Source organism: Pseudomassariella vexata (assembly GCF_002105095.1).
Source record: "Pseudomassariella vexata strain CBS 129021 chromosome Unknown BCR38scaffold_10, whole genome shotgun sequence".
Lineage (NCBI taxonomy): Eukaryota > Fungi > Ascomycota > Sordariomycetes > Amphisphaeriales > Pseudomassariaceae > Pseudomassariella > Pseudomassariella vexata.
Window position 1 is genome coordinate 1079159 of NW_024467965.1, and position 12417 is coordinate 1091575.

The 12417-nt window shown below is 51.9% G+C and overlaps 2 protein-coding genes across 2 annotated transcripts; one reads left to right on the forward strand and one right to left on the reverse strand.

Moving 5' to 3' along the window:
• Window positions 1-1120: 1120 nt before the first annotated feature.
• BCR38DRAFT_440396 (phosphatidylinositol 3-kinase-like protein) lies at window positions 1121-10158 on the reverse strand. The gene is made up of 4 exons (XM_040860697.1): window positions 9593-10158; window positions 9438-9505; window positions 2078-8766; window positions 1121-1989 (listed from the first exon to the last, which is right to left on the reverse strand). The coding sequence occupies exons 1-4, from the start codon at window positions 9658-9660 to the stop codon at window positions 1540-1542; spliced, it is 7275 nt and encodes a 2424-aa protein (XP_040713572.1). The 5' UTR covers window positions 9661-10158; the 3' UTR covers window positions 1121-1539.
• Window positions 10159-10544: 386 nt separating this feature from the next.
• On the forward strand, window positions 10545-11881 carry BCR38DRAFT_440398 (Rtf2 RING-finger-domain-containing protein). The gene has a single exon (XM_040860698.1). It carries the CDS (start codon window positions 10911-10913, stop codon window positions 11748-11750), a length of 840 nt encoding a protein of 279 aa, XP_040713573.1. The 5' UTR covers window positions 10545-10910; the 3' UTR covers window positions 11751-11881.
• Window positions 11882-12417: the final 536 nt, after the last annotated feature.

Consider the following 12417-nt stretch of genomic DNA (forward strand, 5'->3'; position numbering starts at 1 on the left):
CGGGTGATTCCCTGTTTTGGGTTCTTATTTTAGCACCAAAGAGTGTACCAGTGGCGTTTAAGGTGTTGTAGAGGGTAGTTCCTCGAACTACCCAGAAAACTCTGCATAGGTCGTTATTAGATGATATATAACTACCCCAATATAACTACAATTATCTGAGCGGGGCCTCGTTTTAGCTGGCATACGCGTCTGATAATCGTTCAGGCCCTTGAACTAAACTGCGGCTCGTCGACAGTAAACCGAACGTGAAACATATCAAACGGGACATGTTAGGCAAGTGACATATTGATCTGTTGTTTGGGGTGAACCACACATGTTAATTCAGTAGGCCAGTGGGAAAACATGTAATATAATATTTTGCTGTAGTCGGCTGTCCAACTATACTTAACACATTGCAACAGTCACTACATGCTCTCATTGATCATTTCGTAACCTTTCCCCACCAGTCTTGATACTTTACAGTCATTACTTGTTTCGTCTATTGACACTATGCAGCTCAGCATCGCGTCTTTTTTCTTCACCGCTGTGGCCCACGCAGTCGGCATGGCACGTTACTAAGTCGAAACGATTACGCAAGAACCGACAGGTTCTGCCGCATCTCAGAAGACAAGAATCGCCATCGCCGGGCTCGAGTTCAATGGCTACACCGAAATACTAGGCACAAAGCAGATGCTCCTACCACCACCGGCAACAAGTCATGGTGGCATCTTATCCCCAGTGCCAGCCCTGTGGGCGACAGATACGACCAAGAATCATGTGGCCATCGTTATCTAGACGACGCATACCCAGGGCAACTGCTCACAGGCATAAGAAATAGTCTATCTCTTTCTTTTCTTTTCCTTTCTTTTTGGCTATGGTCGTATATCTAGTTTCTGACTGAGTGCACAGTGGCAACACAACGTTGGACGATTCGCATGTTCACCCCTTCTCGGTCGTGAAAGGCGTTGGAGAGAGAAACGGGCATATAGACAGCATTAAAGTCAAATGTATATGGGCTAAGACGAGTACCTTATACTCACATTACCACTGAATCTAGTAAAACATCACTATGCACACTCGAAAATCGCCGTTCATCACAGCGAAATCTCAAACGTTCACTCCCGCAGGACGACAAATGTACGAGGCATTTTGCATAAAAGACAGAGCTCTAGTTAGTCGACCAATTCACTACGTATTCGCCCCAACCAGGTCATGCGACACCGCATGTACTTTGACCAAAACGCCACAGATCACGAGCGAGGTCGTTTCAGGATGTGCAGTCAAACAAGCTCCAGCTTCGGTCCGCGCAAGCAGATACCGAATCGGCTATCTCGTTGCATAATTCAACAAACGCCACGAACACCTTGCGTTTAACATCAAACAGTTCAGCTCCATCATCCAGGCTCGGCCTGTTTTCGAGCCACCAATTCGGCTCAAAATAGGCCATATTCCAATCCACACTTCAGGCACAAGCCAGACTTCAACATTCCCAAGATGAGCACTTGCGCATCATCTTGGCGTTCCCCTGCGCCACAGCCATCCACTCTTTCTTACCATTTCTTACCAAAAAGAGCACCAACCAATATAGTGCTGGCATAGATTCTCCAGCCTCGTCGCCTCCATGATCAGCTTGTTGACCTGCATGATCACGTCAAGCTCCTCGCCAGGCTTGAAGTCGCGACCCGTCAGTTTTTGGTTCACGCGATCGAGGACCTCGACAGCTCGGGCATTCTGAGCCTCAGCCTCCCCAGCTCCTTCTCCAGCGCCATTAAGGAGCGACGAGTTCGTACGGGCACGGGCCCGACTGTTAGGCGGGCCGCCAGTGACGGATGATCCGACTTGCGCAGCGAGGTACTCAGAAGGCGGATGCTCAGCATCGAGGATCGAGGGCCGGCGGACGCGCTGGGCGTGCGGATCGACCAGGGATGACTCGCGCTCAGAACGGAAGTTGGGGCCCACTGGCGAAGCCGCATTAGTGAGACGCCAGGTGAGAAGAGGGTCATGGATGAACTGCCGGGTTGTACTGCATTAGTATCTTTTTCGCAGAAACACAACAGAGTTGTCGAGATATGAAGCAAACGACGGGGGAAAAACTCACGGCTTCCAAAACAGCCATCACACTCTCCTTGTTCTCCCTCAAGACGCGCATGACATGCTCACACGTGATGCGGAAACTGCCCTCGATGTTGCTAACCTCCATGGCATAGGTAAGCATGCGCGTGAGGCGGAATGGCACGCGCTCAGGGTACTTGTCACGCTTCATAGCCACCTCGAAGCAGTCGCCAAAATCGATGTGGATGATCTTGCCCGTGATACGGTCAAGCATCAGGTTGCTCGGATGGCGATCACCGAGACCTAGGATGTAACCGACCATGCTCATGACACCCAAGCTGCGTGTGTAGTTGGTACGACGCTCCAGCCAGGCCTCGGACGACTTACTCTTGAGCCAAAGTACGCGATACAGATCTTGGCCAGTCGTATTGTCCAGGGCGTAGCCGAAGACCTCGACCTTTTGCATGAGGGTAAGGTTGTCGTAGTCGGGCGCCATCTGCAGCATGATGCGGTGCTCAATGTTAAGGAGGATCTTCCTACTCTCCCTGTACTCTCGGATGAGGACGTGCAAGGTGTCGCTGTTGGGCACCCAGCCAAGCAAGCCCGAATTCTGGCTCAGGGGGATGGCTGGATAACGCTGAATGCCGAGATGACGCTTGTAACACTCCGAGTCGTTGGCCAGGAGCGTGTTGCACAGGCCAAAGAGCTGCATCACTCGCTCATCCTGCCGGATGTCCTCGTGCCCCTTGAGAAGGAAGGCGTACGAGATGCCGTCGCTACCATTGGTGTTCAGCTTTCTCGGTCTTTGCTTCGAATTTATTACACTAAAGGTCGTCTCGAAAGATAGGATGCGCACAACAGGCATGCCGCTGTGGTAGGTACCTGGTACTGCCAGGTCAAGATCCTTGGCCGCCAGAAGTTTAGGGGAGCAGTAGGCCAACTCCAGTGACGTCATCTGGGGTAGTTGACGACCGATGCGACGGAACACTTGGTAATACAGATCCCAGGCCTGATTAAGATCGCTCACATCTTGGCTCTGTTCATATTGACGACACCACTCTCGCGCCTCGCCAAGATCTCTGCCGAAGGTTTGTGCGAAGCTGATTTCCCTGAGCGTCTCAGGCCCGCACTCGAGCTGCTCATGCAGCGGCCCAAGCGTGGCAAACATGCCCTCGATGTTGTGGTCACCGAAGTAGAGACGGGATGCCTCCTCGAGGCCCTCGTGCCATTGCTCGTGCCAGAGGACGGCAACACGAATCAGTTCATGGCTCACAATGTCGGCTTGCTCAACCAGCTTAGGGCTGTGCGCGCGCATGCTGTCCATGATGAGCGCCGCCGATTTGGATCTTCGCGAGCTCTGCGCAGACTTCATAGCAACCGTGAGCGGGTAAACTAGCGCCTGGGGATGGTTCCGTCCCACGTCGGCAAGGAGATTGTGGATCGACTGTCGAACTCGCGTATTGGGCTGATTGATTCTAGCAATGAGTTGCGGGATCACTTCGAGCCACGTATCCACACTGACTGTGCCGAAGCCCTGCGTGACGGCGTTGTTGACCTCAGGGGTGCCGCCATGTGTGAACCACAAGGTGAGCAGGCGAAGCGTATCCTGGAGCGAACTACCGGAGGACAGAGCAATTGATTTGAAGAAGCCCTGTACAGCCGGCACAACGTGGTTAATGATCATGCCAGGATCAGGCGGTGATGCGCCTTGGACAATCTCAAAATTGGCCAATGCCCAAGCGTGCCACGCTTTGTACCACCTAGGATTGAACTTGGTCGCTTGGGCGTATGAGGTCAGGATCTCCTGAACGTTCTGGCGTTGCCAGTCACTCTTGTTCAAGGCGATCTGCCACTCTCCCTGGCGCAGATAGCACTTTGCGAGAAGTACTGTTTGCTCTTTGATTGCTTGCTGGGCCGTAGGGACGTTCATTTGACGCGGCTGGTAGCCAAAGTCGTTAGTAATGCCGAGATCCTCAGGCGAATGGGTCGAGATGCTAGATCTGGCCATTTCTATTTGCATCGATGTATCTTCAGTGAAGAGACGAAGGCACGACAATGTCTTCTCGGGGTAGCCGGCTTGCCGCAGGTTCGGCTGCTGACCAAACTCCCACTGGTACTTCAACACAGCGTACATGACCTGTGGAGCGACGCCTAGACTTCTGCCAGCTCTACGGGCCACAGTGTCACTTTCGGCCCAATATGGTATGATGGTTTCTAGCGGCTTGTCGGTACCGATGAGTTGTTTGAGCGATTTCTCAGCAAGGCCCATACGTCCAGACTTCCTGCATAGGTTGGCGAATTTGATCCACATGTTCATGTTCTCACCAGGCGAGATGACCAGGGCGCGCAGTCGCAGCATCCTCTGCCAGACTTCGACATTGCGCTGACAGCCCTTAATACGCGTCTCCCAGGTGCGACGCATGGTGCATTTCTTCCTCTCATCTGCTTGCTTGTAGACAATAAGTTCCTCCAGCTCGGCGAGCATCTGTACTCGCACAACCACCTGGTACGCCCGATTGTAGGATTCGCTGACGAGTGCGCTGAGCTCGGTATCAAGACCCTCACGTGACTGTTGTATGCAGTCCGCTGCTGTTCGGAACTGGTTGCGGTGAAGTGCTAGGATGGCTCCGAAGAAGGCTCGGTCTGGCGAGTACCGCTTAAGTGACTGCAGGTAGTTATCCATGGAGTCCCATTTGCCCAGACCCCAAGCAGCAGCGGTGGCAAGTGGAGCAATCCGGCGTTGGACCTCTGGAGCAGAATTGGCCCAGGTATTACCTGCCAAGTTTGCCAGGGCATCCCACTCGCCGAGCGCATGCAAGCATCTCATCTTGCCCATGACTATGTCGATAGGAACCGCCTTGTCGGCTGGGATCTCCATTTCCCGCTTATTGTAAAAGGCGAGAGCCTCGTCCCATCGTTCCAGCTTCTCAAACCACGTCTCCCTGAGTTGAATGCCATCCTTGTAGAGTTGAGCCTTGCGAAGAATACCAATGGCAGCATCGTACTGCTGTAGCTGGTTGTTGATTACTATCAACGCCTCCACCGCGGGACCGCTCTGATCCTGCAGAAATTCAAGCTCCTTGTAGTGGAGCGCCTTAGCATAGGCATGGCAACGAGCAGCCTCCCGACCCAGCACCCTAATGTCGATAGGCAAGGCTTTGTCGTCGTGTTCCATGAACTCTGCTAGATTGAGCAGGAGACCCAGCAAATCGGGCGGCACATTTTCGGAACGAATGGCGTTTTCAATGTTCTGGATCAACTCATCCTGATAAGATTCGAAGAGCTCGCCCCAGCAGGAAACAAACGCCGAGTTGAACAACTCTCGGGCCAGAGGGAGATAGACACTGGCAAGTCCAGCGCAAGCACGCAGAGCGTGATTGGGGGACTCTGTAAGGAGGGTCGTGCTGAATCTTCGCAGCCACTCTTGCCAGTCCTCCTTAGTCGACTTACCTCTAGTGTCCCACGCGTTTTTGAGATGAATTGCATTCATGTCGAGCTTCTTATTCCCGAGTTCAGCAAATGATGGTTCATCTGGTGGATCAAAGAATCTGTTTTCTGAGCTCAAGTCCTGAGGAAGAACTTCTCCCTTTTGCAGCTTGCTGATGAGGAGATCGTAGTTCTGATGTTGGATAGGGTAAGCCTGGATAACCTTGTTGACGGTACCCATGAAGTGCAAGTAATCCTTGCCCAGCTGCTGAATCAAGGCACATAGCGTGTCGAGAGCAGCATGCCGCAGACCTGCCTCGCCAGAGGAAGCCAGGACTCTTGCCAATGGGTGAATGATTTTGGCAGCAAAGTCGTTGAGATTAACCTGACGCGATATCTTCCCAATTGTCTCGATGGCCAATTTCCTGAGGAACGATGGCTGGCCAGCCTTCTCGAATGTTTGAACAATTACGGGAATGATCAGATGCATGTATTCCTCGGCACTTGCGCCAAATACTAAGAATGCGTGGAGGACCTTGAAGGACGGTTCCCGTTTCGTGGACTGGTCCCTGTCAAGAACGCCCAACATCATTGGTAACAACCGGGCCAGATAAACCTTGAATTCCCCCTCCAGTGATCTGGATATGGCCTCCACCAGCGATATTATCGTGCCCTGTAGGGCACCTGAGGCTTTGCCCCAAAAGTCTTGCAAGGTATCCACAATATTAGGGAGGTAGTTGCGGATGTGTTGCCGAACAATGGTAACAAGGGTTGCGAGTTGGTTGAAGTATGACTCAAGTCTGTTCGTGGGCGCCGTCTTGATGACTTGCAGGAAAGCTGGGATAATGCGGTCCAGGAAAGACACACACTCGAGACCAAGGGTTCGGAAGATGTTCATGATGGCCTCAATAACATTGGCGTGGTGCTGTTGGAGCGACTGATCCTTCAATATATTCAAGAGTGCATTGATAACCACTGTGGGGAAGTACTCCTTGCTGGATGGCGTCAAGCCCGTCATCATCAAAGATATGTCAGTCATGCGGGTGGATTCGACGCTCTTCTCGGCATCGGGCGTTCGCTCTTCGACTTGCTGGTGTCTGTATGGGTCTAGAGCACCCAAAATACCCATCAGCTTGATCGTTTCCTGTCGCAGGGGGCCACGCTGGGGCTCGGAACGGATGATGGTTTGCAAGAGTTCGAGGAGTTGAGGATACTCGAGGTAGGGATCAATGACGTACCCGCTGTTGCTAGCGAGTTGGCCGAGTGTGTGGAGCGCCGCTTCCCGCTTCGCGGTCGAGCTTTGGTCCTGCAACGCATCAATGATGAGTGGCATCAGCTTGTCCTTGTGGGGAAGCATGTCCTCGCCACCGACCGTACAAAGCTCTCCAATTGCCTTGAGGATAGTAGCCGCCACGGCTGGGCCTGGATCTCTAGCCTTTGGCAGGAGGACAGCCATCATGGGCTCAACATAAGGTTTAATAAGCCCCTGCGCGTTCTGAACAAGGAGGCTGAGTAGTTTGGCACTTTCTTCTTTGTTGCGAGATACATCTGTATACTCTAGCTCTGTGAGGAGCTGGATGAGGGTCTTTCTCAAAGACGGAATTACATATGCGGGATTGTATCTCGCAAGTCGGCCGATGATTGATATAGCTACCTCTCGGATGGAGAAGTCTTCATCGTTGAGAGCGAAAAATAATGTGCGGATGTTCTCGGCCTTGGCAAGATGAGGATCGAATCGCTCGTCAAGTGCTGCTAGAACCGTTCGGCGTATCTCGGCTTCGGGGTCAGAGACACCAACGGTGAGCAACTTCTCAATCACGTCACCAACCACTTGCAGCGCATGATAGCTTGTCTGGTTGACAATGGGGTCGCGAACGTAGAGTTGACAGCAAGTCAAGGCAGCTGCCTCTCGGATTTGCGGGTCGTCGTCCTCGACATACTTGATGGCGATGTCTCGGACGAATTCGTTCAGGACATGGCCCGAGAAGTCAAAGCTTCCCAGTGTATTCAACGCAAGCTTGACCTCTGACTTTCGATGTTCGTAGACCTGCGGATCCTTCGCATCCTTGGGAATGATCGGTACTGAGGATAGTGTGTTGGGCATGGGTGCACCAAGCGGCTTGAAGGGCTCTCCACATAGAACTTTGCTAAGCATGTCAAGCAATCGGTCCTGGATGGTGGCTTTGACGGGGGGGATGTAGAAGGCCATATCCACCAGAGCTTGGGTGAGCTTGGGCGTGAGCTCGCAAGCGAAGATGGGGTCTAAGAGTGCCTCCATGTATTTGCTGAGAGTCTGTCCCACAGCAACTGCCAATCTACTAATGCAGTCAAACACCGGATCTACAGAACCTCGTTTCCGAGACTGCAGGCTCAGGCCTTCTCTCACGTAGATTAGAACGCCATCTAGGTACGGAGCGATGGCACTCTTGACCGAGTTGGCGATGTTTCCAATCGCAAAAAAAGCGTCGTTTCGTTCCTTGTCCTTCTTGAGCATGCCAGACAGATAGAGCATGAATTTATGGAGGTGGGAATGCGCGAATTCAGCCGGGGCATAGTTTGCCAAATCGGGAATGAGCTGCACAACCGTCTTCCTGATGATATGATCGCGGTGATCTTTGTGTTTGAAGACGATGTCACAAGCCTCTTGATAATGATCTTGCATGAACATGGCACCTTGCTCCAAGAGCTCCCGCAGAACCAGAAGTGAGCCGTGGATAGACTCGACAGTGCCGAACTTGAGGCCAATGAGCAGTTCGTTGTACATCTTAGTCATCCAAGCTGCCTTGAGATCATGGTCTCGCTCCCGAATAATGCGAAAGCAGGCGCTAACCGTCTCGCCAGACGTGGCTCGGATGAGCTGCCTGGGATCTCGAAGACCAACCCAGATGAGGTCGAAGACGAGGCCGACGTACGAGTACATCAGAGTGGGTGCATTGCGTGCAAGTTCGCGGAGTACAAGTACGGCACTGTATCTTCTCTCCTCGATGCGCTCTGACTCAAGCCACTCCAAAGAAGTCTTGACCTCGGAGTCGACAAGCTCGGAGATGAGGGAGCCACCTGGCCGCGTGAGCTTTCCCAGAGCCACTGCCGCCGATTGCATAGGTACTAAGTCTGTACCGCGGAGGATTGCCTTGAGATTGCTAGTGAAGCGGGTGTATTTGACCGTCACGTCGACGCCTTCAAAGTCGACCAATGCATCCATCGCGTATACACCACCTATTCGATCTCCAGGGGTATTACTATGGACCAGGCTGGTGATTCGGGAGTTGACACCATTGTACAAGGTGATGAACTGGTCTGGTGGGGTGTCTGTATAGTGGAGATGATCAGTCAATGACTTATATCTGTCTTCGGGACTTGGGAGGTCGGGGAGTGGAGTGAGGAGTGCGAGTGAGGACCATCTGGATAACTGCTGGGTCAGAAGGTTGGCGGAAGTTGAGGCACCCAACCATATACAGCAGGCAACATTGGCAGCAGCCAGCAGATTGCGAAAAGAAATAGCTAGATACACGATGACATGTTCCCCGCTCTGGCTGAAGATATCCAAGCTACCAGAAGAGTCCCAATGCCACAGTACTGAGGCGTATGGCTCGATCCTGCATATCCGGGAGAGCTTGGGGTTGTCGACGGAATCCATGTGCGCCGTTCCATTCCTGCCAGAAGCCAAGAGGTCTCTCTGAGCCGCATCCCGAGCCACAAGCGAGGGCAGCAGCTCTAACGACAACGCAGCTCCATGCAATAGAACAGACCAATCGGCGTTGGTTTCAGGCCGGTTTATATGCCAGCGTCACCACAGGATGCGGCAAGAGCAGCTTGCAGGCATGAGCAAGTATAATGCAGCAGTGGTGATGCCACTCGGGTTTCCAAAGCCAAGCATCAACGGGCCCATGTTTCCCCAAACCACTTCATTCTTATTCATATGCAAGGTGCTCATGTTTCTGAAGGTGCTCACGGTCCGGATCGAATTGCGTTCAACGTACCTCGGTATAGTGTGCCCACCATTTCTCTCAGTCGCATGGCGGCATGTTTCTTGCGCTCGTCTTCTGTTCTAATTAATAAATCAGAACTGTTAGCAAGATCGACAAGGTCACATTGACTTTCCCTCCGGTGTGTTGAAGGGGAATACTGTACGGACTTTGCTTTCAAGTCCCTCATCACGTTCTCCAGGGCCGTGTCGGCCTGCTGCAGTGCGGTATTCGCCATGGTCTGTTCGATCGTGGATTCAGTTTCAGTGGGAGGTATCGCTTCGTTGGGTTAGAGGGGTGTTCGGGAGGTAAGGCCTTTGGAACGATGTCTGCGACGACGTGAGGAGCCGGCGTTGCGATGGTGGAATTTGATCGTCGTTGGTGATGGCTTCACCTCGAGATGGACCCTAAACCCCAAGGTCGTCTGTGCCCTCAGCCGTTTCCACTACAGCTTCAGCAGAGGGCGACAGAGACCATTTGAGGCATGCGACTTCATGTGACGGTGTATCGCAAAGCCGATAGCAGATTCGATGCCGAAAAATGTGAGGATGTGTCGCTGGTTGGCGAAAATGTTGTATGAATATTGTTGCGCGGTGGAACGACGTTCAGTGTCTCGAATTCGCGAAAGCTCACCACTTGCTGGCAAGGCACGCTGTTTGGCGGTCCGGCAAACGACGGTGGGTCAAGCTTGATGCTTCGACAAGAATTGTACTTTGTTACTTCCGGCTCTCCTTCCACAAGGAGTTCAGGGATGTGTGGTAGGAGACCCGACTGTGGACAATCATGAGACGGAAGGTGCCAAGCCGTTAGCGCGTTCTTCTACCAGAGATCGGATCATAGCTTCAAGATGCCGGCACTACCCAGGTTGTCTGATGTACCTTGGTCCTCCTAGAAACGGCAAGTTCACAGAGAAGAGCCGTATTTATGATATAAATCCCATATCTTAAAATACAGGACCATGATCAGTCCATCTCGTCCCAAGGGACAGCCAAGTTGGTAGTTGTGGACGTGGAGGCTACTGTCATGCAAGTCTTATCGTTATCGATATTGGCTGTCCCTCCATCTTATCGATTATTGGATCGCAATCAACGTGACTTATTCAGTCCAAGTCAGTAACAACTAGGTATAGTTCATTTGACAGCATCCTATCCAGCAGGAAAAGTATATCAAGGTTGTCACTCCAACCCGCTTGCTCTATCAACTAGACATACATAGCCCCACTTATCCCTTGGTCTTACCGCTGAGGCGTTCCACCTGAACACGAACGATCGCAGTTGTCGCAAACTGAACACCTGCACAATAACTCTCAAGGCGCGCATCTCTAAGCTTTTGGCTCAGCTTAGCGACCAGCGATACAGGTCTGAGGAGCGACTACACTACAGAAGGCAGCCTGAGCTCATTCCGAACCTTCAAGAACGTTCAACACAGCGACCCCTATCAACAAATTTGGCGAACCCGAAATACCCAAGCGCAACTCTCTCCATCAAGATGGGTAACGATGGTGGCTCAATCCCCAAACGCCGCGAGCTCGTCAAAGAAGCAGCCCGACTCCCCTCAGCGTCCGAACTCAAAGAAGCAGCCGCGGAAAACTTGAACCACTCCTGGTCCTTCTGTCCCTTATCCTCGAGTGCCATAGATCCCACCAACACGGTTTCCGACTGGCGCGGCCGACTGTACAACTACGAATCTATCCTGCAATGGCTCCTTCCCTCACCCGAAACTTCGATACCCGAGACGCAAGAGGAGGCGTTCAAAAGCACTGGAATTAGAAATCTGAAGGATGTGTTGAAGCTCAAGTTCACAATTAGGAAGGACGAGAAGGGCCGTGAGTTCAGGGCGTGTCCAATTAGCCTGAAGGAATTGGGCGCGGCGACGAAAGCACTCTACATCGTGCCGTGCGGCCATGTGTTTGCCGAGGTGGCAATGAAGGAAATCTTCGATTCCGAGGGGACTGAGGCCGAACATAGATGCCCGGAGTGTAGCGAAGTGTTCGAGACGGAGAATGTGATCCCTATTCTGCCTTCCTCCGAATCCGAGATCGCCAGACTCGCGTCACGGCTCGAGAGTTTGAAGGCAAGGGGGTTGTCGCATACCCTGAAAAAGGACAAAAGCAATGGGAAGAAGAAACGCAAGGCCGAGGAGGGCGCGAATGGCGACATACAGAATAGCAACAAGAAAGAGAAGAAAGACAAGGAGAGTGGCATCGAGAGTCGGATCAACAATGCAAGCACGGCCTCTCTGACGGCCAAGGTACTCGCGGAACAAGAGGAGAAGAGCAAAAGAAGGAAGATAGCCGAAGGGCATAAACGGAGTGAGGCTGTCAGGTGAGTAAAGAGCAACATTACTCAGCGTAATAAGAGCAACACTAGAAGCATTATGCGACATAGGAGAGAAATTGGAGAAACTTGCCATATATATTTAGCTAGCTGCCGTAGCTTAGCAACGGTCAATTAATCAGGAATTTAAAATAACCCTGAGACAGTGAAAGCTTGAAAATACCACAAGGTAGAGTGTGATACAACACCGCGGGTTTCCCCCTCCCTACCTTTCACTGCCTGCTTGCAACAGCTGTACAGTATTGATTAGCTCAATAGAAATGTATTCAGGAGTAATACGCTACAACCATAGGTTTCAAACTTCCCCTCCGAGGTTCAGAGCTGTTGGGCCACTTCTTTGCGCATTACTCGTCTGAGGCTTCACCCGATCCCGAAATCATTTTGGGCGTTAGTTGAATAGATTGAATACAGAAATTCCCAGAGCAACCATTTCAACAGAGCAAAGTTGAAAGGAAGACAGGGAGATTGTGGATATTGTCGTATTTGCCCATATGAAATCACAAGAACCTGGGCTGGGTCGCGGATATTGTGTATGTTACCTTCAACGTATGAGCAAGTGCTATGTTTTCGATCTTGCCATGTGTTCATTGGCCTTTGGCCTTTTAGTGACATCAAATAATTGCTCTTCCACGCCTCAGTCAGCCGGGTGGTGGCCTCAA

Coding starts and splice junctions, on each gene's coding strand:
- BCR38DRAFT_440396 (XM_040860697.1), bottom strand. CDS start 9,660: ATGGCGAATACCGCACTGCAGCAGGCCGACACGGCCCTGGAGAACGTG. Junction 9,506..9,592: donor ATGAGGGACTTGAAAGCAAA/GTCCGTACAGTA, acceptor TTTATTAATTAG/AACAGAAGACGAGCGCAAGA. Junction 1,990..2,077: donor TGATGGCTGTTTTGGAAGCC/GTGAGTTTTTCC, acceptor ACAACCCGGCAG/TTCATCCATGACCCTCTTCT.
- BCR38DRAFT_440398 (XM_040860698.1), top strand. CDS start 10,911: ATGGGTAACGATGGTGGCTCAATCCCCAAACGCCGCGAGCTCGTCAAA.